Below are 22874 nucleotides of genomic sequence, written 5' to 3'. Positions count from 1 at the left end.
AAAGTCAACAAGGATCTTCCCTCGCTATTGTTGAACTATATTTATATATGTACATAATACATATAAATTCTTTGTAAGATACGTAGTAATTTCGGCGTCATAGATGAAAAATATTCTTCAAAATAATACGACAACTATATTAGCTCTCATAAGGAAACACATGATCTCGAAAAGACAGAAAAATATAATAATAAAGCGGCGAAGAATTTTTCAATATTTATTTATTCAAAATTTAAAGTGAGAAAAACCTTTCAACATTTAATACGTTCATAACTTTGTCCATCTAGCAGCGCCCACCAGCGGCCGAGCGGTAAAGACGCTGAACACTGGTAGTTCGGTCCGAGGTTCGAATCCCGCGAACGGACTGGCTGCATGGGTGTTTTCTTCATGTATAGCGTGTATACGAGCCAGTTTTCCTTAGAAAGCCCTCCACGAAGGCATCCCTCCCTTTAGACAGACACCCTCGTGTGCTTTGCCATAATTAAATAATCCAATGCAATCCATCTAGCGGCCCAAATTATAGTATGGGATTAAAGAACTGTATGAGCTGGCATGACCAATATTCCTCGCGATATGTAGGTAGAATATTATTTTTCTCTACTGTTCAATTAAACGATTAGGTATGCTGTTATACATAAAAGTTTACTAATTACGCTATGGAAGAGAAAGTTAACTTTTACATATACATTTTATTAAAGAAAAACAGTAAAGGTCGCATTTAGGAAGGTCATGATCTGTATTAATGTTTGCTTATGTCCTCAGAAAATAATGTTAATTGTTAGAGGTAGTCGTCACGAAAGATAACATTGTACGAGAGTTGGAACTTTAATAGTGGCAACTCTTTATTTACAAGGAATACAAAAGTGATTCATGTCACCATGTTTTACAGTCCTTCAATATAGTCGCCAGCATTGTGTACAACCCGTTTCCAACGATGTGGAAGTCGCAGAATACCTGTAGCAGCGCCTGTTTTGTTGATAGTTTGAATGGACCGGTCTACTGCCGCAAGAATCTCAGGAACAGTTTGGAAGCGAGTGCCACGAAGTGGTTCCTTCATCTTAGGAATAAAGTCATAGTCACAAGGGCTTAGATCTGGGGAGTATGGTGGATGGTAAAGCACTTCCCAGCCCCATCGCTTGAACAAATCAGTCACAGCTTGCGCTGCATGCGGGCGAGCATTGTCATGCAAAATGAGAGGAGCATTCTGCAGAAAGTGTCGCCGTTATGACAAACATAAAACCATAATGTGAAAAGCCTGAAGAAAAACAAATATGGTGGTGTCTCGCGTAATTCTTCTGCGACGGTATTCATTATATGGCACACTGTTTTTCATAAGTTACTTCACGGATACCTCCCGAAATTGATCCAGAATCGGAAAACATTACAAATAAATTCCAGAGAATACAATGTTAGAAATGCTGGGAATTAACTCATTACAACGTTATTTGCCTACACCATTTACGTATCTGGTACACTCGCAGTTTATATATAAAAAAACTGGGAGGTGTATACATATCTATGTATGCATGCATCTATACTTCACAGTTTTTTTTTTTAATTCAGTTTTATGTGAGTTGCAGGTTTCAAGAATATATTTAAATTGGCTTTTAAAGTTGTTTAAAGCAGTTTTCCTCTTCTCATGGATAGACTTGAAAAAATGCATGCCACTGTCATCGAATACATCAAACAGTTAGTTCACTAGGACGCTGCTCTTGGTTATGTATGACCTAGATCTATTAACCACATCTAAATTAAATTTCCACTTCAGTAAGTCGGGAATTAGTCTAATCGTTTTTCCTGCAGAAAATTCTTATAGTTGCATTTGACATGGACCGTTAGTGTTCTCGTTTTTCTCACCAGAAGAAACTTCTCTTTGGCACCTTATGTTTTCAGTCAACTAGGGATTTCAGTTCTTCAGTGGTAGAAATGTGCTTATTTGCCCTATTCTCAGCTCGTTATCTTTAGACACAGATTATTATTTTGCACTCATGCGTAGTTAAAGAAGAGAATAAAACAAATTTAGCTCCGCCTTTAATATGAAATTCGCGTGCACTAAAATTTGTGTTGTAGAAAAACATTAGAGCGAACTAATTAAAAACATTGATAATAGATAGTACGTTGGATATGAACTCTGCTACAGCAAAATCCACCTGTATACAGGTAAAGTTTGATTATTCAGGAATTTTTAGACATTTTAGTTCAAAAAGTCTCACCAGCGGTAGAGTGTGTTCGAACGTTAGTGAATGGGCTGGCTAAAGCATTTTCAGTTTTTTCTCCATGTGGAATGTGAATACGAGCCAATTTATCAAAAAGTGCTCATCAAGCGCAATTTTCTAGTAGACAGCCGTGACATAATCTGAGTTATCTAAAATAAACCAAACGAATTCAGTAGAAGTAATTGATGGCTAAAAAATCGTTTTTTCATCATGTTCTAAGAATGTTCAGTTGGATTCCAAGAATTTCATCTAGTATATCTGTAATTTCTTTGACGAAGGTGCACTACCTTCCATAACCATGAAGGAATTTTCGATTACAGCAATAAGATAGAGCAATACGCCATAAAATCTGCATATTATTGCCCTCAGCGAATCAGTTTTGATTACTCGGATACTGCAAAGGTTGTTCAACTGGTGTTTCTGCTGTACAGGTAGGCTCTTACCAATAATCTGAGATTCTGTTTAGAGCCTGACGAAAAAATACAGTGTTCGTGAGTGAAGCTCCTAAGACTGAAGGACAGAAAGAAAATGAGTTACCTTGGCTCGGTAGAAGCATTTGGTCATCTGAGATGAAAAAGAAGTCCTGGCATTTAGGTAGCCGCAAGCAATGAGTAAAGGTTCCTGGGCTCCTATGTTTGAGTATGAAAAGGGAAAATTTCTCATTAATAAGCACATATCTATATATATAAAGAAGAAAGTCTGAGTTTTTGTTCGCAAATAACTCAGTCACTACTATAGCTATTGTCACCAAACTTCCTACAATTCTTTTCTGGGTCCTGAAAAAGGTCGACGTCCACTTTTTTCAAAAAAAAAAAAAAAAAAAAAAAAGTATCCAAAATCAAAGATATTAACTAAAAACTCGGAAAAACGATAATTTTCGCCCTCATTTTTCCTAGTGGCAACAATCTCGCAAGCTGGAGATGAAAATCTGCTTTATTTAAGGAGGTTAGAATAGAAGAAGGGAGGGTTGGCAGTTTCCTCCTCTATCGGGGAATGAAACCCTACCTAACAAGCGGCGTCCCTATTTGTTCTGTCAATACATTGCTTTACGGCAGTGAAACATACGTGTTTCTAAGGTGTTCCGTGAATGTATTTTCCAGTAAAAATATGTTAACTTTATAATGAAACGCTTCGGTATTGTTAAATTCTTGTTTTAAAGTAATAAAGATGATATCCATAATTTACTACGTATAGAAAATTATTAAGAAATAGTTCGAAATCTAAATGCATGTGTATAACATTAAAGCCTTTAAAAAATGATGTTTCTTCATATTTCAAGGATTTGTTTAGGTTTTATTAGCAACCTGTTGGGTGTACTTTTCCAATTTCTCCTTTAAGAAGTGTATTTCTGATTTATTTGCAATATTATCCTAATTTATTAAAAATTCATTTCATATACATAGTTTAAGAGATAGGAAAGAAAGTTATTTTATTTTAGTATGCTTTTTTTTGGGGGGGGTAACGGAACAACTTATACCTTTGGTACTGGTTACACTTTTATAAGCAAGGTATAAAGTTTTTGTGGCAAGTTTCATAACTTCATCATATAACAAAACAACCTCTTGCCCTCCAAATGTGGCAAATATAATTCATTCATGTATTTGGATGAACTCCTGTTGTTATTGTTTCTTCATTGAATAAAAATGGTACCAAAATTTTGTCATGCACCAATCATTCACTTTTAGGCTGTCTCCTTTCAATTCCCTTCTGACATGAAGATTTTGGGGATCTCAAAATCTTGCATTATGTGCATATTAAACCAAAAATAATTGCTGGGGAAAACCTTAGATTATGTTTAACTACAACACAAAAATTTATAGCACTAACCTCTTACAGATACCTTGCAATAATAAGGTAAAATTGTTCCAGGACTTCCTGGACACCCTATATTATATATGTATATAATCATAGAAATACAAATATTTTTTCTAACGAAAATTTATAATCCTTACAAGAATTTTTGAGCATTATGCCGCTGAAAATTGATCAGTAAATGTATAAAGAAAGAAATTAAGAACCAATTTTTTACAGAGACCAAAAATTGAATTTCATAAGCCATAAATTTCAAAGAATCCTATAAATGTACAAAAGAAGAAGTTAACAAATGTTAAAAAACTAAAATTCAAAAAATTAATGAAGAAAGAAGAAAATGGAAGAAGATTTCAATCAATTTCAATGACACATCATCAAGAAGAAACATTGAAACCAATTAAAATCTCTCTTCCATTAAAGAATTATTGCTTTTCTGTATCCAGAATTAGCAAATGAAACATTCCAATATATTTTTTAATTATAATAGTTCACCTGAAAATTCTGGCCCCTTCGAAAAGCGAAGGAAAATGGCAACAATACACAGTGAAAACATAAAAAATACCTTCCAATTTAAAAAGAGTTTTTGATCTAAAAAGAATCTTAAATAAAAATGAAAATTTACCCTTTAAATGTAGAAAAAAATTTATGAAGTAATTAAAATGTAGAAAAAATTAATGAATTAGTTTTAACATTTGTCAAATTCTTTTGTATATTTATAGAATTTTTTTTAATTTATTGCTTATAAATTTCAATTTTTGGTCTTTGTGAAAAACTTGCTCTAAATTTCTTTATGTATATAATTATGGATATATTCATACATGTGAGAAAACACATACATGAATATGCTCATTTAAATTCACAAAATAATAATAAAAAAGTAATTATTAGTTGCATCTATGCAGTTAAGCAATTATAAGACAAATATTTAATAGCAGGTGTTTTGTAATTTTCCAACATTTCAAACTGCTGTTTCCTGAAACCACAGATGATTGATTCCTGGAATAAAAATGTTAACAAATAAATATATAAATATATGCAAAATCTTGATTTATAAGCATGTATTCATTTATGACGGTATTTCCATACATTTATCTTTTATGGGTAAACCAATGTTTTGTCAGAGTACTCACTCTTTTGCAAAAATTCATTGGAAGTATTAGACAATCACATTTATGCAACTGGAAATCAAATAATTGAAATTAATTGTTGTGTTGCATTTATTTTATTACTGTGAACTATAACCAAACTTGTTGACATGCAAGAATGCATTTTAAATAATAATCAATAAACAATTATATATTTATTGCATTTTCTTTTCTGCCAGTTTTACTTTTTAGCAGAACTGTCTAATTTAATTACATTTTATATATCAAAAAGTTAATCAATTAAACAAAAGCAATGTAATTATTATTTTTCATCTTCTTGTTGTAGGAGCTATTTTGAAAAGGTATTCTAAATACTTTTCTCATAATTTAACAGAATTTGTTAAAGCACAAAAATATTTTAAAGGAATCTATTAAATAAATTTTTACAGATATGTCTAAGAAAATGTTTATTCCTTCTCCGACCCCCCCCCAATTGTCCTTTTTAATGTATTTTCGCTGCACAAATGGAAGTGGTTAGTGACTCTGACTGCCATATCAAGGGCCAGAGTTCGAATTTTGGAGAAGGCATGGATGTAATTTGTCCACCCCTTCACAGGAAGCAACGGTGGCCCACCTATTAAGTGCTTTCGTAATAAAGAAACCAACCCTTTCTGCCTTAGCAGTGGGGAACGCCTGTAAATGTTTACAGCCTTACCCTGGAGGGGGGGTATTTTCTGATATGATTTATACACAACTTTAAGATAGTTTGCATATTCATAAATAACACATGGTTGTATAAAATTTCTTTCATAAATAAAATATGGTTGTATAAAATTTCCTTCATAGTCTCCAGTGAAAAAAAGACTAGAACACACTACAAAATTTAATCACTGCTTATTAAACAGCAAATAAATTAATATAATATATGTCAAATTCTTCTGAGATAAGGTCAACTTGCAAATTAAAAATATACTGCAGTCTGCTAACAGTATTTATAATAGCCTGGGGGGGAAATAAATTTGTCACAAAAATTGCTAAAAAATTAGCAATACAATTGTTTTTAATGCTAAGCATAAAAGAAGTAGCTTATCTATCATTTACTAATGGAAACCTCACATTTTCATTAAGCCTATTAAGTTTAATAAAAATGTGATTTTAAGGAAAGTGAAATCAATAATGCTTCAAGGAGGTTTATCTTTGAAGTGTTTAAAAAAGCTATGCATATAAAATACTAACACAAGGTTTATTTTAAACAAAAATCAAACAAAACACAATGTGCATAATAAAGTAGTCTACATATTTTCAAACATAACAAAGTGTACAATTCCTTTGGATCATTTTAAGCAATAAAAACATGTTATAAGACAACTTTGTAAAAAGATTATATACAAATAATAAAAATATAGTCACAACATGCAAAAAACAACATGATAATATGAATTGTATAGTTCCAAATTTACATAAATAAAAAATGTTTGGAAAGCAAGTGAATATTTTTTACAACAAAATTAAATCCAAACATTAATTTGCAGTCAAATGTAAAATTACTCTTGCATGAGTAATTACAAAAATATCAACAGGCTGGATGTTTCCAGTTTAACAACTGGAAATTGAGTACTTTATTTTAATACTTGCTGATAAAAAAAAGTTAAACAATTTTTATTACTTGATATTCAACATAAACAATGATAAACCAAATTTAAACTAAAAAATTGTTAAAATACATCTTTATTAAAAACCGTAACATTAATTTAATAATTCTCAGAGCTGAATAAATGGCCATTTCCAATATTTGATATTCAGCATTCAGCACCACAGCAAGGATACACAAATTATGTAAATATGAATAGCATTCAATAGTTTTTCAATTTGACATTTCTGTTGAATACTAGAATAAGCTTCCTTTCTCTTCTTACTTACATTAATATGAATAACATAAAAATATCTTTTCATTCTAAATTATCAGTTTAATTAATTTTAAACATGCATTCAGATTTTATCAAAAGGCTAAATGTACAAAACAGAGAATTAAATTTAGAAATAAAATTTAATTCCTGTGACTTTATCTTGATGTCCAGATCATAAAATAATAAAAAAGTTATAAAAGATGAAATTTACACTCACCTATATAAATTAAAATAGAATCATAAAGATACAATTACATATAATATTAAATCAGATTGTTTCTTTCAATATATGAATTCTGCTTCATTATCCACAATTTCATACACTTAATGAGAAATTAATCATTATATGTTGAAACATTAACTTAGAATACTGAACATTAACTTAGAAAACTGAAATGCCATCATTTACCATATTTATACCAAAAAAACTGAAAAGGTTCTTGTATTAAATAATTTATTAATATACATATTATTTTAATTGGTTAATAAGTTATTGAACCTGAAAGACCAAATTGTTACTTTTTATGATCCAACTAACATATAAATGGCAAACAATTATGAAATCAATCTATTTCTTTAACAATTTGATAATATCATACCAAAAATGTACCACATGTTGTTGTGGTAATTTTTTGGTAAAATATGCAAAACATTTACAAAAGTTTTGCATTATCCTAATTGAAGTCTATGTCTAATTAAATTATTTAATATATCATGATATGAAATTTAAAAAAAATTAAATAATATTGATAGATCTTTTCCCATTCGCTAATTTACTTTTGTTTATTCTAAGTATGCTACATATGAAGTTTTACATAAATAACAGGGTATTTATATATTTTTTTAAATACTGATGTCACTGTCAAAAAATTTAGTTTAAAAAAATACGGAAAGGATCTATAATGCCTTTTGAGTATTTGAAAAATTACACACTACATCTTGTGTCAAATATGCAATTTTCTATATTTTTTTAATATAAAACATTTAATTCATGTATAAGTCTTATTTACTTTTATACTTGCGTTTCTTAAATTACTTACTTATTTACTTGTCTTTTTTAAACTAAAAATAATGTAAAACCCAAAACCAAAATATTAATAACTTAAAAGTAGTACCCTTGCTTTAGGCTCAAAATATATGTAGCTGATATACTTTAAAAAAAAAAGTATGAATAAGACAAAAGATTTTTTAAGTTGATTAAGTACACTAAACATTCTGCAAGTACTGAAATTTTAGAGTAATCTGTCTCAAAATAAAATGTGTGAATGGATTCATGTTAAATTTGCAACCAAATTTTATGCAGAGATTTTCTAAACAATAGAAAGTACAAAGTAAAATTAAATTTTACTGTATAGTTGAAAAACACTTGATGCCTAAATTAACATTTATTTCTATTATTTTTAATTACAAATTTATGACTTATCACAAAAAACAAAAATTAATGTGTATGGAAGGAAAACCCTTTACTATTTTTAATGCTTTCTTTTATTGCTAAACATTTCTAAATGTAAGAAATTTAAATGCAACTAAGATTTGCTGAGCAATTTTATTAATATGTCTCTTAACTCCTAGTACTTTAAACTTAAATTATTGCAATATGATTGTAAATTTTAATTTAACAACTACAATACAGTTGGGAATAATGTAAGAGTAACAGTCTTTCAGATAGAAATCAACAAGATTGCAAACTGTTTATGATTATGAAAATGAAGCAGAAGGTTTACCACAAAACACACATATATATATAAACATTTTACATATTATACAATGTTAGTTGAGCTAATTTCATACAACAGAGATATTTTATTTGTTATTAATACCATAATTACTTGAAAATGACTAGTGAATACTTGGAAGACTGCTTAAAACAATTAATAATAAAATAAATACATAATATGATAAATTGAAGCATAAACTATGTAAATACTTAATGAACAAGTTCTTTTTTAATCTTAGATAAGTAATACTTAATATGTAAAATTTATAAAAACATTATTATAAATTTTACCATACATATATAATAAATTTACCATTAAATTTAATTAAAATGAAAATTAACTTTCTAGTAATAGTGTTAGCAACAAAAATTCATTACAATATATCATTTCTTAGAGTCAATCAGGCAATGCATATGAAAATTCATTGCAATATATCATTTCTTAGAGTTAATCAGGCAATGTATTGAGATTGCCTGATTTACTTAAGTCTTCTGTAATTTAATATGTACATTTGGTGGTCTTGTATAAATCAAAATTAATTCCAAATATAAATAGTCTCAAATATAAATATTCCAAATATAAATCAAGTTTATTATATAATAATAAACTTGATCACAAAATAGGAATTCATATTACATGTACCTTAAGAAAAGTTTCTAGTACATTGGTGTTTACATTTTGTTGACACACATCTGTTTTGTGTGATGCTGAAATGCTTCACATACGAAAAGCTCAACAATACACACTGAAAAAGAGTGATTTTAAAAACGAGTCATGTACTGAAACCTATACAATTTTAAAACTTATAAACAGAGGCATATTGCTTTACTGCATTAAATATTAAAATAAATCACAATCCAACCGACAACACTACAAAACAATACTGCTGATCCCAGATTAAATTTTGAACAGAGAAAAACATAATTATTTATAATTATTATAAGTTAATGGTGAGATGAATCCTAAATTTTCTCAAATCCAAATTTTAAAAATCTCAAATCCCTCATATTAGGATACGAAGAAAAAAGCAGCTTTTACTTAAAAGTTTTAAATTAAAGTTCTGTATTTAATGAAACATAAATATAAGAATACAGTTTTTCAAAATACACCTACATTTACAAAGAAGGTATAAAATTTACTAAATAAAATGTGTAATTAAAATTCTGGAATACTTATATTTGTAGTAATTTCACAAAATACATTTGAGCAACAGAGCAAACATTTTTATGTTTTCTAAAATCTTTCTAAATCAAAGTAACTGTAGAACAAGAAGGTTTAATTCAAGAGTTAATAGAGATAAACAGTAAATTTAGAACACCAAATGCTCCAGAGAACATCTACTCTATGGCCCTCAGGGCCATAGTAATTTGAAAACGGTGATCTAGTTCAAATGAAATAGCAACAATCATCTTTTTCTTTAACCCTCTACCCTGTGCTGTTCTCATCACAAAAATGCAAATTTTCTTCTTTTTAAAAAAAAAAAAAAACTATTCTTAAATATTAATTAATAATTAAATATACTCTTTTTGAGATATTTGGCATTTAGAATTCCTCATTTGCTTCTAAATACTGAATACAGATGGCAGCACCCTAAAAATTAAAGCCTTGTGTCCACCGTTTCTTACACCATTTACTGAAGGCTGTTTCTAAAGCATCCAAAATATGGCTTTATAAAAACAAAAACAGTCTTTAATGTGAAAAATAACTCATCAGAATCCCTTATTTAGATCTAGATAATATGAATACAAAAGAAAATCTATGAAATTTTTTTTTATTTTTTGTTCTCAAGGCATGAATGGCACCAGGTTTCAGCATGGCTTACATTTGATTTATGACAGCTGTAGGAATGCTTTTCAGCTAAGCTCTCTAAAACTGAAAACATACTTGCATGGATTATTTACTGCAATAACGTAGATTTAAGGTGAAAGCATCCTTGCCTAATTTTTTATACGTATGTGAAAAACATTTCTGAATTTCTGCTTATGTTCAGTTTCCAGCAGTTTCATTACAGCTCTCCAAAATCTAATAACATATTTGTATAGGATGTTTATTGCAAAACATGTGCACTGGGTGTGTGTGTGTTCTTGTCTAATTTTGCACCTGTCTAGAGGGCACCACTGTGCAGCAATTTTTTTTTTTTTTTTTTTTTTTTTTTTTTTGTGTGTGTGTGTGTGTGTGTGTGTGTAAACCACATGGTACATTTTTATGATTAGCTATAATTTTGTTATAAAGCAGTTGTTTGGCATGAAAAAGATAATATATATAACAATTTTTATTGCGTTAATTATCATAAAAGTAAACAGTTCACCATAAACTAATTTTTACTAAGTGTCCTCGTAACTTGTGTACAAAAAGTTATCTGATAATGAGCGACTCTGACGATTTTGAATACACCAATTTATCAGAAAGTTTCCGTGATGAAAGTTACGATCTTCTGAGTGATGGAAGTGAATATGAAGATAATGACGACAAAATTTTATCTGTAGCAAGAAACTGGTATCAAATTAGTATAACTAAAATAATAACTAGTACAAATCAAAAATTTATTTACACTATACATGTATATTCACTTTCTGTCAAAAAAAACTTAATAATTTTATACCAGTTTTTCCGAAAAAAACTTGTGCTTTAGTAAAGTAATTAAATTATGTTAAAGTAATTATATGCTGCAGATAAATCATATTATATAGATAATTTTTTTGCTTAATTTGAAAATGCCATGCAAAGGGCTTGTTATACCCAAGGCTTTGGCTCTGTTTGAACAGATTCCCTCTGATTCAGAATCTATGCTGTCCAAAGATGAAAAGAAAGGAAAGTATTTTTCCTCCTGCTGATGGAGACCACTTGGTTAATATTTTTTTCAAAATATTCAATAACACTTTGTTATGCAATATGTGTAGCAGAGCTTTTACAAGATATACGAGACTGTACACAATTTGGAGTAATTTATGAAGTGTGCACACAGCAAGGAATAAGCTTTTTTTTCCCAGCATTAACAATATTTTCTATGCACCGTTCACACCCTGAGAACAGCCCCTTATATTTCTTATTGTCTTTAAATTGTCTTTAAAATCATTTTTACTTCAGTACATTTTTCCATAAGAATCACTCTTGGTCAATTGGATAATGTGAATAAATCATTATTTTACTGTTCCATTGGTAGGATGGTTAGATATGAGGCTAGCCTCTGCAGAATTACAACTTGACATGAGTTCAGACATGTTGCTTTCAACACTGCTTTTTCCAGGTTGTAAAGTACTAGTACTTAAAACATCACTTCGGTCTACCAACTGTGTTTCCCCACCATCCACAGTATACACTGAAGCAGCACCTTTACTCTGTTTGCGTTCAGAACTATTCCATATACCATAGAAGAAATAAACACAAAAACCTAGAAAGATATTAATTCAAATGAAAAAAATATTTTGTAAAGGCTATACCTACAAAAAAAAAAATAAATAAATAAAAACACACAACTAGTTTTTTAATATTAAAATAAAAGATTATTTCAAGATAACCAACAGCAAAATTCATCTATCTTTGAATATTCAAATGTAATATATTATTAATAGTATTTCAATATTCAAATGTACTATATTATTAATGAAATAAATTAGAAATAAGTTAGAAGTCATAATTTAATCAAAATTACTTTAAATTAATTCAATAAATAGTCCTATAAATTTTGTAATAATTATGCACAAATGTTACTGTGTTAAATAATTAAACTTATTTAACAACTTAGAAATTATTTTATACAAAAACTGTATACAAAAACTGTACCTCATTACAATTTATCTGAAACATAAACTAAAAGCTAAAACAGTAAAAATTCATTTCAAAGAGAATAATTAAATTTTTACTCTCTATTTTGGACATTTCTTTAAATAAAAATGAACAGCAATATAGCAGAAACCCAGTTATTTGGACTTCAGACTACTGGAGCTCAATTAAGTAGATCATTTACAATTTCTAGGACAAGTAACATTAAGGCATTGTTCATTTATTTAAATTTCTTAATAATATGAAAAGCTGATACAGTCAAATACCAAAAATCCGCATTCTCTCTCAAAATATTATTCAATTTATGGGTTCCAGAAACTGCAACATGGAGAACAAAATACCAAAGAAAAAATACTTACCGAATAATGCAGTCATAATTACCGAATAATGATGAGTTATAATGGAAATACCAAATTACTGACATCATGGTAAAAGTTTTTTCCCTCCAATCTGCACTGAGGTAAAAAAGCAAATGATTCACTCAACTTTTCTTTCATGATTCACAATGTTGTATTTTCTGAGCTTTGTTATTTCAAAAGATTGTTTAATTGTAAATAATTGTTTAATTTTGTCATTTTTTTATACAGATATTTTGTGGATAAATTTAAAATGTTTTAAATTTCAGCACTTTTTAATACAATGACAGATAAGAAATGTATTCACGATCTTACTGCTTGCAACATTGAAAAAGGTAAAAACGTTCCATTGACAATAATGCAAAAAGTGGAAATTCTGCAAAAGATGGAGGCAGGTACTACTCCTCAGTTTATGGCAAGAATTGTATCAAATTGCTACAGAGACCATGTATGATATAGGGAAAAATAAAGAAAAGCTGATGAAATTTTACAGCAACAGTGATTCTAACACCAGAATCTGAAACCGGAAATATCTGCATGAGACAAAATCGGCAAACCTCAATGCTATCTTATATGAGTGGCTCCGGCAGCAGCACAGTGATGGGGTACCAATTTCAAGGCTGCTTCAGATTCATGCTGATTTAAAATGTGTGATTTCAACAACAGTTGGCTGAATAGATTTAAGTAGAGACACGGTATATATTATCTGAAAACATGTGGGGAAAATCTTTTAGCAGATAAAGATGCTGCAGAGGAATTTATTGCTGAATTTCCTGTATTAGTGGCAGAAAAAAATCTTAACCCAGAACAGGTTTATGAGACTGGATGCTTTTGTCGATGTTTAATAAGAAAGACAATTGTGACAAGCGAAGGAAGTACACCGTCAGGGGTTAAAGAAGCTAAAGAAAGAGTTACTATTTTAGTATGCAGCAATGCAGCTGGAACTTACAAATGTAAACCAGTGGTAGTGGGTAAGAGCACCAATCCCAGAGCTCTGAAAGGAGTAAAATCCTTACTTGTAATTGATAGGATTAATAAAAATTTCTGGTTCATAAAACAACTTATGACCGAATGGTTCATGAAACATTTCATTAAAGAGCCTAGAAGGCATTGTAACAGTGTGGGGTTACCATCAAATTGCAAGATTTTACTATTGTTAGACAGCTGTTCTGCACATCCAGATGCAACCATTTTAACATGTGATAATGTCATGGCCCTTTTTTCTTGCTTCATTGATTCAACAATGGACCAGGGCATAATACACAGTATTAAATGGCCCTATAAATTGGAGTATCTGAAAAAAATTCTTTCAAGTAACCATTCTATTTCACTTTGTGATTAAAAAAAAATCACCATCAAAGACTCCATTTATTTGTTAGTTGAATCATGGAATTATATTTCTCAAACAACATTAGTAAATGTCTGGCATAATGTACGGCCATCTTCCCTGTTTATTGAAACTGAGAGTGATGATAGTGAATTTTCTGGTTTTAGAGTCAGTGCAGCAGGGGTTAAAGCAAGAGAACTGCTTTTATATTTGAAAGAAAGAATAAATGAGGAGGCTTTGCAAGAAGATGTTGAATGGATGATGTGTTCAGGTGAGCCAACACTGACATATCAGATGACTGATGATGAAATAATTGGCTCTATTTTGAACTCGCCACAGCAAGAACAACTAATGCCATCTGTTAATCCACATCTGAATAAATAATTAAACATCACGGAAAAGACGAAATGAAATTATGAACGGGAAAAGAGCGGGTTGCACAGTTAAATAAACGGAAAAAAATGCATACTTCTACGTTGCCTGTGGAAATAGCAGGATAGGCATCGAGAGGGTTAATGATTTGGAGATGAATATCTGTGTATGTATTACAAGCACGGAAACTTTTAAAAAAATGGCAAATTCTCAAAAATACAAAGAGATTTTAGAAAACACCTTTTCCCACTTTAATGTATAACTTCATCAGAGAGGTTCCTTTTTCTAACACAAAAATGCACATTTTCATATATGCAGAACATAAAAATTATTTTACCCGTAAAGGCTTTAAATACTATTCTTCTTGGAAACAGCCCTGATATGTATGTCATAACACAGAATATTTTCAAAAATTAATCCATTAAAAAATAAATAGCAATAAACTTATTGAAAAAAATCCTGTAAAATGAAATTATGACTACGGTCTTTAAAAATGGGACATCCAAAATAGTCAAGCCATTATTAACATTTTAATAATCAGACATGTTAAATGATATCCTAAATAAACTTATATTATCTACATTAAATTTTGATTATTGTTTTCAGTCAATGGTAGCATTTAAAAAAAGCATAAAAGTTATTAATTGTTAAAAAGTAGTACTAAAAATTGGAAATTAAAGCATTTATAAAACAAAAACTTACCAAGTATCATCCACACGCCAAACCTTTTCCAAGTAAGAACTGACAATTTGCACATAAGATAGGCATTAATAGCTACACTCAACATTGGAATTACAGGAACTAAAGGTACCTGCAAAATAAAAGAGAATATGAAACTATTATATGTACATAATAAATGTGAAAATCTTTCAGTGGAAAAAGATGGGATTTTTGTGAACACTAAGAAAGGCTAGCATCTAGAACAGTTAGCAATAGATGAAATAATATTTTCTTTCCTTTTCTTTTTTTTTTTTTTTTTTTTTTTTTTGTAACTGCATTGAAAAGGTATGAGATGATACGTTTTAACTTAAGAAAGGTCAAAAGCCATGGGACATTTAGAAATCCAGCAACATTGAGCCTCCATTTAAATTTTGTAGTCCACCAATCTGCTATACGCAGCCTAAAAAACTGCATACATTTACTGCATTCCTCAAATCTGTATTACTAATTAGATATATTGCTTCTAAACTGCTCATTTCAACCAAACACATTCAACAATAAATACATATCATAGCTAACTCTATTCTTGACATAAATTATTAAATTAACCTGAAAAATAAAAAATTATTATATTTTAAACCAATAGTGTTTAATTTTTGGTACAGATGTACCAGATGCAACTGTCACCAAATTCAGCAATTATTTGTCCGGCATGATAACCATGCGAAGCAATGGTTTAATCAGTTTAGGCGTTTCTGTATATGTCTTGTTTGGTTATTTTTCTTATTTTTGCTGCAATTTTTATCTAAGATTGAATTTTTTACATTCTTACTAACTATTTTATTGTTATTTTCTCTTTTTCAAATGGTAAATTCACATGCTTTGACACTGTTTTCATTATTTAAGTTTTTTGTTTAGATTTTGCACTTTAAGCCTAACAGGTCTCTGAAAATGCGATTTTCTCACCAAATTTTTCAGCAGTAACTTTTCACCAATATGGTGCATCTAACACATCTGTTCCTGATTTTACAATATTGTCAGCATTTCATTTTACAGCAACATCTTATCTAGGGAGAATCAAATTAATTTTAAACTCTTTAAATCACAAATAGGTGTCATTTTAATTCAGTGTTTTATCATCAAATATGAAGATAGGGAATACCTTGAAAGAAAGTTTCTTTTGGTCCACTGGCTGCCTCTGCAGCATTATAATACATATCAAAATTAAAGCAATATTCACAGCTAAAATTGTAAGTGGTCTTATGTCAAAAAGTATAATCTGTTCTTCATATACAGCTAGCTGCACATCCATAGCACATATTAATATACCTGAAAAAAAGAAAACACTTCATTAAAAAATGCCTACATTGATGATCATTTGTCTACTTTTACACGTAACAGACCATTTCAAAGCATTAACAGTATTACAGAAAAATATAAAATAAAAATTATTTTGTGCTACATGACGTTTTGAAACTAATTGTAATAATTAATGTATAGTTTAATTTAGAAGTTATTTTGACTTCTAAATTAATACTTATTTGGCATGTTGTTGTATCTTAATATATAGTTGTTAATAAACCAACATACTTCTACTTCAGCATTTTTGTTTAACAGACTTCAGTAGAATAAATTCATTATGCAAATTGATACCACTGATAGCTATCTAAGACACATAAAAGGCTAAAATTATCTGGAATCATGAATGATAATATATTTAAAAGATTTTTTTAATTACTTTTTTTTTTCACATTTGAAAAAAGATTTTGATTTAACAACAAATTTTAATTTTATTACATTTTGAAATCAGCAATCTACAGACTGTCAAAAAACATTATTATTGCATTTTCATACAACTGCTTTGAAATGGAGAAATGTTTAATATTGCAATTTACAAACTGATCTTAGTTCATTTTTCTAATTCTCTTCATTTCACTGAGAAATTTAAAATGTATCCCTTCAGTATAAACTGAGATTAATATAACAATAAAAAATGTAAAACATATAAAACCTTCATCATTATCAGAATCTTTATATGAAGCTTCAGCAGATATTTAAAACTAAATAGATGAAACACAGAAATTTTATTGACATACAATGTAAAGAATAAACTTTAGACTGTGAATTTAGTAAGTTTGTAAATCCCCATTCTTTACCATTTCTTAAACAATCTACTCATATAATCTGCTGTTAATATGTTAAAATCTACAAGGAATATTGACTTTATTATAACTGCTATTTAGAAAAGACATATATTAAATTAAATAATAAAAGGTACAAAATAATATACAATTTAAAACATATGTATGAAATATTATAATTATAAAATATACAAATTTCACTGCAACTAGGATAAGTAATTTTCATAATTTATTACATTTTACGTTTTGATAATCTCTTAATTTTAGTTGCTGAGATAAGAGCACGGGATAATGTATTCAAATTTTACATGAGGACAAAAAACAGGTACAACAAAATAATTCTTATAAAACAACATTATATGCATGTTTTTCAAGTAGTTCTGAGTGAAATTCAGAGCATTTGTTTATGGTTGTAGGAAAAAATGTCACCCAGAAAAAAAGGGAAACGGAAAGAATGTCCCCGGAAAATAAGGAACGAAAAAAATGTCACCCTTCGTTTGCAATGGGAAATATAAGGCATGTTTAGAAAGACTGCCAAGCTGGGTGATAAAAGTTTTATCTCAACAACTGTAACTTTGGATTACCGGAAACGTGCGAGTAGAAGAAACAAGATTTGCTAGCTGCTGTTTTTGTTAAGGTTAAAAATAGAGAGGTGTTTAGCAGGAAAAGCTTTCGCGATGGAAGCCAGCGGGGAAGGCGAATTGTCCAGCGTTGGTCATTGTCAGGTCTTTAGTAATTACTCTCCTCGCACCGCATGTAGTTATAGCCTTAAGCTGCGGTTTAGTGAAACATTTATTGACGCACAACAGAAAACGAATTCATCCTGAGCTTTGGTGTAAGAAACAGTTGTAGATGCAATTTCAAGTTACGGTTTGCAATAAGAATAGTACTAAATTTTTTAGCTAATTAATTTTCGCATATTTTTTTTTTCTCATTTGATTTTAATTAAAAGTAACGTATCTGCACAGGAAACAATTGTTTAATTTTGCACTTAAGTTTGAAAACAAGAATACCACAGTTATTAAAATTAAGAGGTTTATTTCAAAATTATTAGTCCCTGAGGGACTATTGTTTTCATTTTGCGTCAAATCACTCTGAATGTCCGTTTCACTTTTCAAACTGTTGACACTAAATATTGTGATAAAAGAACGGTACCTAGAGCCATCGAGTTTCGAATGACGTAATCCTACTGCGAATATGGGCAACTGTTTTATTATCGATTTCATATTTTGTAAAACGTTAACGAATTTTTGATTAACAAACTCAAGAATTTCAAAGCGAGCCATGGCAACGTTGTACAGAAAAAACATTTTTATCTCCAGCGAGCAAGACTGTGAATCGGAAATTCTAAAAATGTGCTCAATTTAAAATTTTTTTGCGATACTGCTCTTGAACTGAATTTTATGGTTTAAGTGCGAAGAACATGATATTTAATAAATAAAGGTAACACACAAAATGTTAAAAAAAAGGCCCCTTTGGACGTAATTTTAAATCTGAAACCTTTCAGATTTTTTATTTTACTAAAATTTTAAAATCTAATTAAAATGGATCCTATAACCACGTGATCTGGATTTAAACATTTAATATGCAGTGAACCCTCTTATGGCGACCTCTTCCAAAATAATTTCCCAGAGTAGAAATTAACACTTGTACCGAGCATTATCTCTTTAAGACGACCACTTCCACCAAAGACCAAAATAATTAGAAACGTGGATGATCTCCTTAGAGAGGATTTAATGCATTTTACGATGAACCAATGCATAATCTACTCAGAGCCGGACCATCTAGTAGCCCATAAACGATTGGCGACCATCTCCTTAAGACGATCACTTCCAAAAGTGACAGGCATTTCTACAGGTATAAACAAACACTTGTACTGAATATCATCTTTCTAGGGTGATGATCTTCACAGAATACCAAAAATCAACTAGAAACAAGGATGGATTAGGATTATTCAACTATGGCAAAGCGCATGAGGACTATCTACCTAATGGGAGAGATGCCTTCGTGGAGAACTTTCTAAGGGAAACTGGTTCGTATACATATTACACATGGGGAAAAGTACAAAAGTGCCCGTGCAGCCAGCCCGTTCACGGGATTGGAACCTCGGACCGAACTACCAGTGTTCAGCGTCTTTACCGCTCGGCCGCTGATAGGCTGAAACATGGATGGATATCTTAGAAAGGATTTTTACTCATAGTAGTTATATTAATTACAATTACGTGTAAAGCTTATGGAAACTTAAAAGCGGCCGAGCGGTTAAGTTGCTAAATACCCTGGTTGGTAGATCTGGGTTTGATTCCTAGCAAAGCAACTTTTCGTGGTTTTTCCCCTATATAACGTGGTTACGAGCTAGTTTTCCTTAGGAAGCCCGCCACGAAGGCAACCATCCTCTTAGGCAGATAACTTTCGTGCACTTTGTTATAGTCAAGTAAACCAAACCAAATTAAAGAAACTTATTCATTCTACTCTCCAAATTGAGCTCCAAATAAATCATACGTGGGAGCTTTTCGTATTCATAAAGTAAAACGTATCAAAACTGAAAATTAAATAAATTTAATTTAACTTGGTTATCTAGAATTCCAGTTTTTAATTTATCTCTTGTTTCCAAAAATCTGAGCATGAATAATTGTGCAATGAAGCATAGACCGATAACTTTGAAATTCAGAGAATAACTTAAATGACCTTCGACCACTAGCAGCCGAGAGGTAAAAATCGTTGAATATTGGTAGTTCGACTGGCGTTCAATCCATGGCGGATGTGCTGCTTACCAGGAAATTTTCGTGGTTTTCTCCATGTGTAACATAAATACGAGTTAGTTTCTATCAGACGTATGAAATCATTTTTGTATCAAGGCCTCGCTATAAACCACATATCCACTTCGGCAGATAATCTTATGGTACTTGGCCATAACCTAAATAATATGATTTGATGATCATGCTAATCTTTTCTCATACTGAAGCCTGTGATGCTTTAATTAATGTTTTATTTATCATAAACTGTGTTAACTGCTTTAAATTAACCAAATCAGGATTTTTTTTCTGTTAGATTTCCTTTTTGAAATTTTTGACATAATTTTAGAAGCCTAAATATGTCAGATCGTTTTAGTAAGACATATTATTTGTAACTGTTTTACATATATGTACAGAGAATCTCATGATGGCGAACTCTAACGTCATAGTCATAAACGATTGACTCTAACATAAGTTTATGACTCTAACGTCATGACGGCGAACTCTAAAAGTGTTTCCTACAACATAAATAAACAGGCTTTTATACATTTGCCTCTCTAATGCAACCATCTATATAAGTGGCTTAAAAATCGCTTGAAGCCGCCGTTAGTGGTCGCATTAGAAAAGTCTCATTATATTTGCATTTTTGTGGCATTTAATAATTTCAGTTACATGTCTGCCTTATAAATTATAATATTGATTTTTCAAGGTCGTGTAACAACTTTCAATATAAATTAGAATAGTAATAATCTTTTACATTCCATTCAGATTATTGTATTCGTATGAAAGCCTTGAATCAATTGTTGATCATTATTTTGTACGTATGCTATTGCGAAAATTTAAAAATTCTTAATTATGATATTTTCCAACATTCGGGCTTTAAATGCCCAAGTTATTTAATTTTATGCCAAGATTTAAATTTTGTGCATTTACAATAAGAAGATCTTAATTATGGAACTTTTTAACATCTGAAGCTGGTTAAAACTGGTTGAAATGTGTTGCAGTCTCAGTTTGTAAGCGAAACCATTCTCGCACTGATTTGTTTTATGCTTAATTTATAGCAATTTCCCTAAGTAACCAAATTTTAGATTTATATCATTTTTTTAAAATTGTGAAAATAAACAAAAAGAAAGGAGAAATTTTTTCTTTCTTACATTATAATTATTTTCTGTTCATCTTTTATGATAATTAGTGTATTTTTCAGTTTTCCTCAACTGTCAAATCTTGTTGTATTTCTAAATATCTTTAGATTATTTACAGTCCCCGCAATTTTAGAGTTTTTATGTTAAACTCTAAAATAGTTATTAGAAGAATTATTAGAAGCATTTGATGTAATTAATCACGCACATCGCCCATAGATTCGGAAATTTTGAATTTTCAAAATTGTTGCAAGCACTTGAGCAGAAGATTCATCTTTCCTAGCAAATTGCAAATTTTAAAATTCAAAAAAATTCAACTCCATCATTCCAATTTTCAGACTCAATTAAAGGCACTGAAGTTATTTAACATTTAAGCACTCTTGGTGATATACAACTCCCCGGAACTGATACACAATGATTTCAAAAATGCTCTTCTACATCTATTATTAATTGTTCTATCCCTAGAATAGCTAGTATCTACTGCATTTCTCCTCATTTCTTCTTTGGTTATTTGAATCATGGCAAAGCACATGAACTGTTTGTCTAAGAAATGGGATGCCTTCGTGGAGGTTTTCACGAAGTATGAGAAAAGGAAACTTTATTTACCTTACACATGAAGAAATAACTAAATTATCTTGCAACCAGCTTGTTTGCTGGGATTTGAGCTCCTGTCGAACTATCAGTGTTAAGCTACCGCTGAAGCGCTGATGAGCTGCAAATTGCAAATAATACCCTGGAAATTGCTAATTTTATCAAATTCTTATTTTCTTGGTTACACACGGTTGGCCATTATGAAAATGCCGATTATATATAGGCAAACTGTATGTGGTGTCGACTGTATGCCTGTGAAGATTCTGTGCACGTAAAAAATGTGCAATAATTCTTTTACTTATTATTATACCATTATTAAAATTTCTTTTTTACCATGTCGTTTGTGCTGATAACTATCGTTCATATGTCAGTGTTGACTTTATGTGTGTCGACGTTATGCTTTGTCTATCATATGCAGTATCAATGTGGAATGTCGATCCCATAAATAAAAGCCTTAATGGGAGATACAATTTTATCTAGTAAGTACCACTACCGTTCTTTCAATTTGTTGATTAGACACTAATCCAAAGTTATAGATATAAGTGCATAGAGTTTATGTGCTTTTCAAGTGCGCAGAGTAATTACGAGAATTCCTTTATAAAGACTCCTTAAAAGCATTCTTTCCAAAGCAGAAATCCTCTATCCCTTAATCAATGAATTTTCAACTCCTTTCGTAAGTAGGAACCTACGTCAGTTTTGTTAATATTACAGTTTATATTTGAATGAAAAAAGAGAGAGAGAGAGTGAGAATAAAGGAAAGTCTGAAAGCTTTATATTATATATTACGCCCAAAAGGATATTTTTTTTACATTTTGTGTGGTACCTTTATTGATTAAATATAATGTTCTTCGCACTTAACGATAAAATTCAATTCAACAGCAATATCACAAAACATTTAAAAAGAGCATAATTTAAGAATTTCCGATACACAGTTTCGGGCACTGGAGATACATTTTTTTTCGTACAGTGTTCCCATTGTATGCTTTTAAATCGATGAGTTTGTTAATAAAAAATTAGCTAAAGTTTTACAAAATT

The 22874-nt window shown here is 30.1% G+C and overlaps 1 protein-coding gene across 2 annotated transcripts in view; it reads right to left on the bottom strand.

The window, feature by feature from the left end:
- Positions 1-6337: 6337 nt before the first annotated feature.
- Positions 6338-22874, bottom strand: part of LOC118183086 (cationic amino acid transporter 3-like) — a 165934-nt gene continuing 149397 nt past the window's right edge. For both annotated transcript variants that reach the window (XM_085814717.1, XM_035352509.2), the window contains exons 13-15: positions 16399-16565; positions 15279-15387; positions 6338-12129 (exon numbers count right to left, since the gene is read on the bottom strand). In XM_085814717.1, the coding sequence (XP_085670843.1) occupies positions 11879-12129; positions 15279-15387; positions 16399-16565 (527 nt within the window). In that variant the 3' untranslated portion in view covers positions 6338-11878. The remainder of the gene's footprint in view (positions 12130-15278; positions 15388-16398; positions 16566-22874) is intronic.

This window comes from Stegodyphus dumicola, chromosome 4 (assembly GCF_044657685.1).
Source record: "Stegodyphus dumicola isolate Sdum_Otavi_A_Nest chromosome 4, ASM4465768v1".
In the NCBI taxonomy this organism is placed as follows: domain Eukaryota; kingdom Metazoa; phylum Arthropoda; class Arachnida; order Araneae; family Eresidae; genus Stegodyphus; species Stegodyphus dumicola.
Note: the sequence above shows the minus strand (reverse complement) of the source record. Positions and strands in the feature narration are given on the sequence as shown.